Source organism: Lolium perenne, chromosome 1 (genome assembly GCF_019359855.2).
Source record: "Lolium perenne isolate Kyuss_39 chromosome 1, Kyuss_2.0, whole genome shotgun sequence".
Lineage (NCBI taxonomy): Eukaryota > Viridiplantae > Streptophyta > Magnoliopsida > Poales > Poaceae > Lolium > Lolium perenne.
In genome coordinates this window covers 270,470,001-270,479,045 of record NC_067244.2, presented here as the reverse complement: position 1 = coordinate 270,479,045, position 9,045 = coordinate 270,470,001, and the positions used below count along the sequence as shown (strand labels likewise).

Here is a 9,045-nt window from a genome sequence, read left to right as displayed (position 1 = left end):
AGACAAGAGCCAATGATTGTAGATGAGGTAGAGTCATCAGAGTCATCATCTTGAGTTATCCTCGCCATGAAAGAGGATCCAACATCATTCTCCATGGAGTAGTCCTTGGAGTAGTCATATGTGAAGAGTGACCCGGGCTTAGAGAAAGCCAAACCGGCCACCCCGGCCTCCTTCTCCTCATCTTTCTCTTCATCATCGGACAATTACTCGGCCCCAACAAAGGCCCTTCCCTTGTTCTTCTTGTATCGATCATTGATTGGGTTTGGCTTCAACCTTGGCTTGACCCCTTTGATGAACTTTGGCTTGTCTACCCTTTTCTCATAAGGGCACTCATTTGCAAAGTGGCTATCTTCATCACAATTGTAGCAAGTTCTCTTCTTCTTGTCGTTGAAGAGCATTGGAAGCTTTCCCTTGTACTTCTTGGCAAAGAAGGCAAAGTCGGTAACAATGTCACTAGTTGAGGTCATCTCTTCCTCTTCTTCAAATTCATATTCTTCTTCTTCTCCATGATCGGCCCTAGCCTTGAGAGCAAGATTGCGTGGCGCTTCATGGTTGTGTGAGGCTTCATCAAAACGGTTCATTGCCATGAGCCTCTTTCCCGCTTTGGCCATGTTTTCATTGGCGGCCACATAGGAGACTAGATCATCGGAGTTGAGGTCAGCACTCTTGGTCATGATTTGCAAGTTGAGTGCAAGGTTGGTGTCTTCTTGTTTGACGGCAATCATAGCAATGACCTTGGACTTTATGAATGCTTCATTCATCTCGAAGCCGTCATTGTACTTCTCAACACCGAGTCCCTTGACCCTTACTCTAAGAGCACCGAGTCTTGCATAAGCATCGACCACAGACTCTCCTTCTCGAATCATGAATTGATGAGCCTCTTGCTTTGCGGTCTCATAAAGAGCGGATTGGATCAAATCGGTTCCCTCTTGGAGTACTACGATTCGATCCCACAACTCTTTAGCGGACTCTATGTCATTGACTTGATCAAGGAGCTTGCGGTTGATGCCACTCCTAATCTTGTCACGGGCGGAGGCGTTGAGTTGACGGTTGTAGAATTCGGTGGAGGTCAACCGAATGGGATCTTGTGGCTCCCGGTATCCATGAACAATGATCTCCCACAACTCCACGCTGCAGCTGCGAATATGAGATTCCATAGAAGATTTCCAAAAAGGAAAGTGAGTTCCATCAAAATGGGGAACATTCCCACTATGGTTTATATGAGGCATGGGTGAAGTGTTTTTGGGATAGTCATGGTTGACTTCGCGATAACTCCCTAGTGAGGCCGAAGCCGTACTAGGAAGCCCACTAGTCAAGTTCTTAAGCATGGTAGACATTTCTGCCATTTGGCTTTGTAGCTCATCCTCCTTTTTCTTCTTCTCGGCATCATACGCCAAGAATCTAGATTTCATCTCTTTAACCGAAAGGTTAGAGTTTTCATCTAGACCCTCGAATAGTTTTTCCATCTCACTCTGAAGGCGGTGAAGCCCTTAATAAGAGTCCAGGCTCTGATACCAATTGAACGTATAGAGATGGTAAACCTAGAGGGGGGGTGAATAGGTTTCTACAGATTTTAATCCTTTCTTTGCAATATTAGGCTTTGTGGAATATAAAGGTGAGCCTAATGCAAACTAGATGAAGCAACCTATATGAAGATACAACTATCTCGAGCACGAAGGCTCTCTCAGGCAGTTTAAATCACAAGTAAGGAGTTCGGTTAGAGATAACCGATAGTACGCGGAGACGAGGATGTATTCCCGTGTTCCCTTGCTTTGCAACAAGGTACGTCACGTTTGGAGGGGTGGAGGTCCCACGAAGGATTCCCCACGCCACGAAGGCTCACCCTATTCTCCGGAGCCTATCCCACGAAGGAATAGCTCACTCACTTGTGGTAGACTTTGAGGTAGCCTCCAAACCTTCACAATCTTGCCCGGAGCGAATCCACAACCCGGATGCTTCCGGACTCCTCTTGCCCACCTAGGGTTTCCAAGGAACCCTAGGAAGCAAGCTTCTCGATGAATACAAGGGGGAATGAGATTTGGCTTGGTAGAACAGTAGATCGGGTCCTCCTCTAGTGATTCCCCGGAGGAATTTGAGTTTGGGTGGAGGAGGAGGGAGATCGGAGGCTTTTGGTGTTTCTAATAATGGAGTAAGAGAGAGAGAGAGCTCAAGAACAGCTTGTAGTATGTTGCCTAACCCTTCCAAGGTAGGAGAAGGCGTATTTATAGTGTTCTTCAAAATCTGGCCGTTGTGACTTGCCACCTCAGCATTTTCCTCGACAAACCCGGTTGACCGGACCACAGACCGGAGAGCCCGGTCGTGAGGCCGGTCGAGCCGGGATCGGTGGACCGGACCTCCTTTGCGTCGTCCTGGCGCTCCTCCGGTTGGTGGCCGGTTGGCGCCCGGTTTGCGCCCAGTCGACCGGACGGAGCACCGGACCCGCCGGTCGGTAGCCCGGTTGACCGGGCGGCAACCGGATCTGCTGGCTCCTCGTTTGGAGCCCGGTTGTCGCCCGGTTGACCGGCCAGCACGCCGGACTGGCCGGTTGGACCGGGCTGTAGACCGGATTTCTCCTGTAACCCCCTTTTGATTGTTGTTGAAATGGGGGGTCTCCTTTAGTCTTCTTGTTCCTTTGATACACCATTTACGCCTCATTGCCTAATACCTGAGATTATCCTTATAAACATATTAGGCCAAATACTTTAGCACGGTGTCATCGTTACCAAAATAATGGATAAGGGTAAAATACCCTTACAGTGGCATGTAAACATTTTTATTGTTGAGAAATTGAATAATAATGTACTGTACATTTTTCATTTTCAGTTACCTTTCTTTGTTTGTAGGTTCATGTTCTGGAAATTCAATGCTTCTTTTTGCTGTAGAGTGGCTCTAAAAAAATAAATGACATTTGAAATTCATGTTGAATATAAAGAAATCAGGGCATCAATATAGACTAAAATATATTACCCGAGCTTGTGTTTGCCCGTGGTAATAACAGGTGTTTCAACTCCTGTGGAGTATTTTTATTTTATATTGCGCCAGCCGGGTCTTGAACTCAAGACCTCTTGGCTCTGATACCATGTAGAACTGCATGCTCTAACCAATGCAACCAAAAGACCGATCTGATGGAAGAGATTAGGCAATGCATTTATACTTCAACACACATTCACCGAGGGTAACCACTAAATTAGTACAGCCGGATTAGGAAAATAGAAGCTGATTAATATTTCACGGAGGGGTAACCAAACTGAGAGAAGCAGGTAAAAATTGAGAAGAAGTATCTACTATTGTTGCGTTCATCCAATGAACGGAAATTGAAATTTAAGAGTAGATTAGAGTGTGCGTACCAATTGAAGAAGCGATGTGCAGTGTCGATGATAGCAGCAGACGGAGAAACCAATCAACAAAATTAGCATCCATCAACCATGCCGAGAAAGCAAAAAATCTGAAGAAATCCCAAGAAATCCGTACGGCCTAAGGTAGCAGCAGCCAAAATCGTGCCGCTGTAGAACTTCCAACTGAAATCCGGAGCCGGAATCAACCTGCCAAAATATGAGGGATTTAGGAATTGTAAAAAAGGAAGAAGGAAGTAGGATGGGAAATGGTCAGGCACCAGCACGGAGACAGGTGGGCGTGGTGGCGGCGATAGGAGTCTGGCATATTTGGTGTGGAGGCGGATGGCACGATGGTGTGGAGATGGATTAACTCCATTGATCCGTTTTCAGTCCTTGATTGACTGGTTCGATTTATTAGGTTGAATGGTGGGATTTATGAGCCAGTTACTAAGTGGAGGAGGTGGGACGCCGGGGCTAGCGAAGGAAGACGAACAGAGGAGCTTTTTTTTTTTCTACTCGTACGAGGAATGAATGTGGAGAGGAGATGTACATACTCTTGCTTAGGTCGTTTGACAGTCTGAAGATCAACTTCTCCAGCGGGACTACACCTTTTCCACTGTGGCATGTAAACATTTTTATTGTTGAGAAATTGAATACTAATGTACTGTATATTTTTCATTTTCAGTTACCTTTCTTTGTTTGTAGGTTCATGTTCTGGAAATTCAATGCTTCTTTTTGCTGTAGAGTGGCTCTAAAAAAATAAATGACATTTGAAATTCATGTTGAATCTAAAGAAATCAGGGCATCAATATAGACTAAAATATATTACCTGAGCTTGTGTTTGCCCGTGGTAATAACAGGTGTTTCAACTCCTGTGGAGTATTGTCATTTGAACTACAGATAGCAAAGGTTTGGTCAGGATATGCAGATAGAGTGTGTAACTTAAATCTCAGGATCAGTAGCAAACCTTTGGATACTTATGATTGGAGATGGATTGATAATTATTTCATGCCATGTAGATGCCTGAAAATGCGTAAAATGTGAAGAAGCAGCTAGTATTATTATGGTTTGTAGCCAATAAGTTTGAACACATTCACCGAGGGTAACCACTAAATTAGTATAGCAGGATTAGGAAAATAGAAGCTGATTAATATTTCACGGAGGGTAACCAAACTGAGAGAATCAGGTAAAAATTGAGAAGAAGTATCTACTATTGTTGCGTTCATCCAATGAACGGATATTGAAATTTAAGAGTAGATTAGAGTGCGCGGACCAATTGAAGAAGCGATGTGCAGTGTCGATGATAGCAGCAGACGGAGAAACCAATCAACAAAATTAGCATCCATCAACCATGCCGAGAAAGCAAAAAATCTGAAGAAATCCCAAGAAATCCGTACGGCCTAAGGTAGCAGCAGCCAAAATCGTGCCGTTGTAGAACTTCCAACTGAAATCCGGAGCCGGAATCAACCTGCCAAAATATGAGGGATCTAGGAATTGTAAAAAAGGAAGGAGGAAGTAGGATGGGAAATGGTCAGGCACCAGCACGGAGGCCGGTGGGCGTGGTGGCGGCGATAGGAGTCTGGCATATTTTCAAATTTGAGCGGTTTTCAACTTTGTACGGTTTTCATATTTGAACGATTTTCATATTTGAACGGTTTTCAAATTTGAACATTTTTGAATTTTAACATTTTCGCAACTTGAACGTTTTACGAATTTGAAAAAAAGGAAAAGGAAAAATGAAACAAAAAACAGGGAAAAAAGAAAAAAGAAAAGAGAAAAAATATACAGAAAACGGAAAAAAAAGGAAAAAGGCCGAAATGGGCCGGGCCCAATAGCCGACCAGGGGTGTGCGGCAACCCGCGTATACACCGATTTTCATATTAGAACAATTTTCGAATTTGAACAAATTTCATATTTGAACGGTTTTCAAATTTGAGCGGTTTTCAAATTTGTACGGTTTTCATATTTGAACGATTTTCATATCTGAACAGTTTTCAAATTTGAACATTTTTTAATTTTAACATTTTCGCAATTTGAATGTTTTACGAATTTGAAAAAAAAGGAAAAGGACAAAATTAAACAAAAAACAGGGAAAAAAGAAAAAAGAAAAGAGAAAAAATATACAGAAAACGGAAAAAAGAAGGAAAAAGGCCGAAATGGGCCGGGCCCAATAGCCGACCAGGGGTGTGCGGCAACCCGCGTATACCCGGGCCCAATAGGATCCGCCCCTAAGTCTGGTCGAGCCCACGTCGATGAATCATCTGATCCAGCGAGCGAAGGGTCCAGCCCACGTCGATGAAGCATCTATTCGATCGAGCGAAGCCTGGGGTAAGTGATTTGAGAAATTGGGGTGACGTGGCTTCACCAGAATTCAGCAAAATGAGGTAGTGGGGGTTGCTATTTAGAGGTAAAAGATAAGGTGATATTTCAAAAAAAAAAAAAAACGTTGGCTACTGGTCCATCTCAAAAGAAAAAAAAAAACGTTGGCTACTGGTCTGGTCTATGACTGTAAGTGGAAACGGCAGGCCACGGCCTGGCCCAACAGACTCTGGTCTAGTCTAGTCGTGGGTGATAAGAGAGGCCGGCCTGGCCCAACAAGAACGAAGCCCAGAAAGACCCTAGTTCTATTCTAGTTCTAGTACTACTACTACTACCCGGCCGCCGGTTTGAACCCTAGGTGAACTGCACTGCCCACTCTCTTCTTCGATTCGATTCGATTCGACCAGCAGCGCCGCCGCCGCCGGCAAGTCGGATGGCGTCCGTCGGCGCGACGCTCGAGTCCCTCGTCGACCGTGAGTGCCATCTCCTCCCCTCCCCTCCTTATATATATTTATTTCATCAATCGAATCCCAAATCTCATGTTTGTTCGCCTCCAATCGAATCGAATGGGATCGGCAGAGGTGATCTCCGTCATCACCAACGACGGACGCAACATCGTGGTAAGCCTCTCTCTCTCTCTCTCTCTCTCTCTCTCTCTCTCTCTCTCTCTCCCCGCGCGCGCCCGCTGTAATCAGTCGATCCGCTGCTACTAACGGACGGCTGAATCAATCGCCTCTGAAACTTTCAGGGGACGCTGAGGGGGTTCGACCAGGCCACAAACATCATCCTTGACGAGTCACACGAGAGAGTCTACTCCACAAAGGTAATCAATCGGCTTTGTTTGTTTGCTTGCTTGCTTGCATTGTCATTTTTTTTTTCCACTTAGTTTTCACTGTGCAACTGCGGATCCTCATTCTATCTTTCAATTAGTTTTACAAAACTTTGTATAACGTGCAAGTAGAAGCAGGCTTTCTCACTCATGATGCTTCCAAACTACTGTAGTAGGTCTTTCAGCCTTGTATATAAGGCTAGAAAGAATTATTTCCTCTGTTTTAGGACTTGATGATGATTGTGTATCATCACAAACAAAATACCATTGATTTCACGTGAAATGATGATTCCTCTGGTTGAACACTTGATCCACATGTTTTCCTTTGTTTGCTCACACTGCGATGCGTTTCTGGTGGTGTTTCCTTTAGTTTTGGCTGCTCATGTCCGCAATATAGAGGTTTCATAAATACTAACTAATAGTTCCTTGAACATTTGTTGAGTTGGTTTCTGGTGTTTGTTGAGCTATTACACACTGGTGGCATTCCTTGAACATTTGTTGAGTTGGTTTCTGGTGTTTGTTGAGCTATTACGCACTGCTGACAAGCATTCCATTCCATTGTTGCGATAATTGCATTGCAGGAGGGAGTACAGCAGCTTGTTCTTGGGCTCTACATTATCAGAGGCGACAACATGTGTGTTAGAGTTACTCCTCCTTCCAGTTATACATACATGCATACATACATGTAACGTGATCTGTGTGTAAAACTGACTGTCTGAAGCTGTTTGTGATTGATGCAGAAGCGTGGTGGGCGAGGTGGACGAGGATCTGGACGCGGCCCTGGACATGTCCAAGCTGAGAGCGCAGCCGCTCAAGCCGGTGATCCACTGAAATTAAGCTGATATATTGATTCTGGTCGAGCAAGCTGAAACTGATGATGTTTCTGTGCCCTAGTACGTAGTAGGTTTGCCTGACATATCTTTACTATTAGACTTTTGTGCGTGGAGGTTTTTCTTGTACGTACGAGAGATATGTATGTGTAATTAACGAAACGAAGTACTAGTAGGTAATGCTGGAACCATCCATCTGTTGCTACATATACATACAGTCCGTTAACAATACAGTAGCAAGGCAGGATTCGAAGGAGAAGCGTAACATGATTAAAACATACAAATGGAATATGTAAGTATACTACTATATGATGAGTAGATGGAGGAGGAAGGGATGAAGAAGGCTTTGGTGAATGCAATTAGGGGTTGGAGGCGGCAGGAGAGGATGGGTCTGGTTTGGCGCTGCTGTAGCTGCATGAGATGAAGAACTGCCCCTGCCGTGGCCCCGCGGTGCAGGGCGCCCGGCCGCACCCGACCCACTTCCAGCCTGGGGTCACCATGATTTTGAAGTGGCCGCAGTCACGGTAGTTGTGGCCGGGGGTGCACTCGGTGGTGCCCTTGTCGTAGACCTCCTCCTCCTTCTCCCAGCTGCATAGCGCGTCCTGTGCAGTGCCGTTGGTGCCCAGGAAGAAACACTCGCCATAGATTTGCTTTGTCGAGTGCCGTGCCTTGTCGCAGTCCCCCTTGATTTGGTTCGCCCAACGCCTCGCGTACAAGGCCAGCGTCTTGTCCCACAGCAGCGGCCCCGCGCCGTAACGTGCCCGCACCTTGTTGTGCTCGTTCACGAACTCACGGGACATCCCTTTGTAGAACCCCTTCTTGGTGGTGTTCTCCGCTGCCGTTGCCGGCGTCACCTCAGTCTTGTGCTCTGAGAATGATGTTGTTGATGATGCCGGCGATTGCGCATTCGCCTCCTCCTCAGCTGTCTTCTTCAGGGTCAGTTCGCTCTTGTCGGTGGTGGTGGCCATGGCGACGGCGACGACCATGAGGAGGTGTACACCGGCGAGGAGGAGCATCCGCGCCATGCTTGTCGGCCTCCTCTCTCTCTCTCTCTCTCTCTCTCTCTCTCTCTCTCTCTCTCTCTCTCTCTCTCAATGCTAACAACGTACGCTTGGAAACTTGTAAAATATTATAAAAAACCTATCTATATTAGGGATATAGCTGGTCACCATAGGGGCTCGGTTGGAAGGTTGGCCGGACGTACGGCCCGTCGCCGTCCTACCTATCTTAGCGTGGCTTAATTCAGCTTATATCGTTACATCCATGGGTGGCCATCCATGCTATTACTAGCTAGGGAGCATGCCTGCTTATTCTGGATTAGCTAATTCTGGCGTCCGCGAACTACGTACCTATCTTAGTCGCTTAATTTGCTGCTTTATGCTGATGAAACTACTAATCGGTACCAAGAAATTGGGTAGATTCATTCTATCCACACCACACCCATCCAGAACAAGGTCACAAGGAGCTGGCTAGCTAGTTAGCTAGGAGATGCCTCACTGGATAACTGCGAAGCTAAAATAAGCAGGAAAATGAACAGCTAATTTGACTAGCCAGCTCAATTTGGTTCACTAATCATGGATTGATAAATATGTCAATACATTAATTGGCGGATTTGCTAGAAATTGGGTGCCTGAATTTTATTATGTCTAAGTCGTCGGATTTGCCTCATGATTCGCGTTGATGTCACGAATCAGGCGCAAGTGGTTGTGTCTGAGATTCAGCAGGTTTAGAT

The 9,045-nt window shown here is 45.7% G+C and overlaps 2 protein-coding genes across 2 annotated transcripts; one reads left to right on the top strand and one right to left on the bottom strand.

Annotated features, from left to right (window-relative positions):
• The first annotated feature begins 5,971 nt into the window (after positions 1 to 5,971).
• LOC127327941 (sm-like protein LSM8) lies at positions 5,972 to 7,520 on the top strand. Its single transcript, XM_051354769.2, has 5 exons — positions 5,972 to 6,127; positions 6,234 to 6,274; positions 6,403 to 6,477; positions 7,065 to 7,117; positions 7,224 to 7,520. The coding sequence occupies exons 1-5, from the start codon at positions 6,088 to 6,090 to the stop codon at positions 7,312 to 7,314; spliced, it is 300 nt and encodes a 99-aa protein (XP_051210729.1). The 5' UTR covers positions 5,972 to 6,087; the 3' UTR covers positions 7,315 to 7,520.
• LOC127327940 (pathogenesis-related protein PR-1 type-like) lies at positions 7,491 to 8,546 on the bottom strand. Its single transcript, XM_051354768.2, has one exon. The coding sequence runs from the start codon at positions 8,336 to 8,338 to the stop codon at positions 7,673 to 7,675; it is 666 nt and encodes a 221-aa protein (XP_051210728.1). The 5' UTR covers positions 8,339 to 8,546; the 3' UTR covers positions 7,491 to 7,672.
• Positions 8,547 to 9,045: the final 499 nt, after the last annotated feature.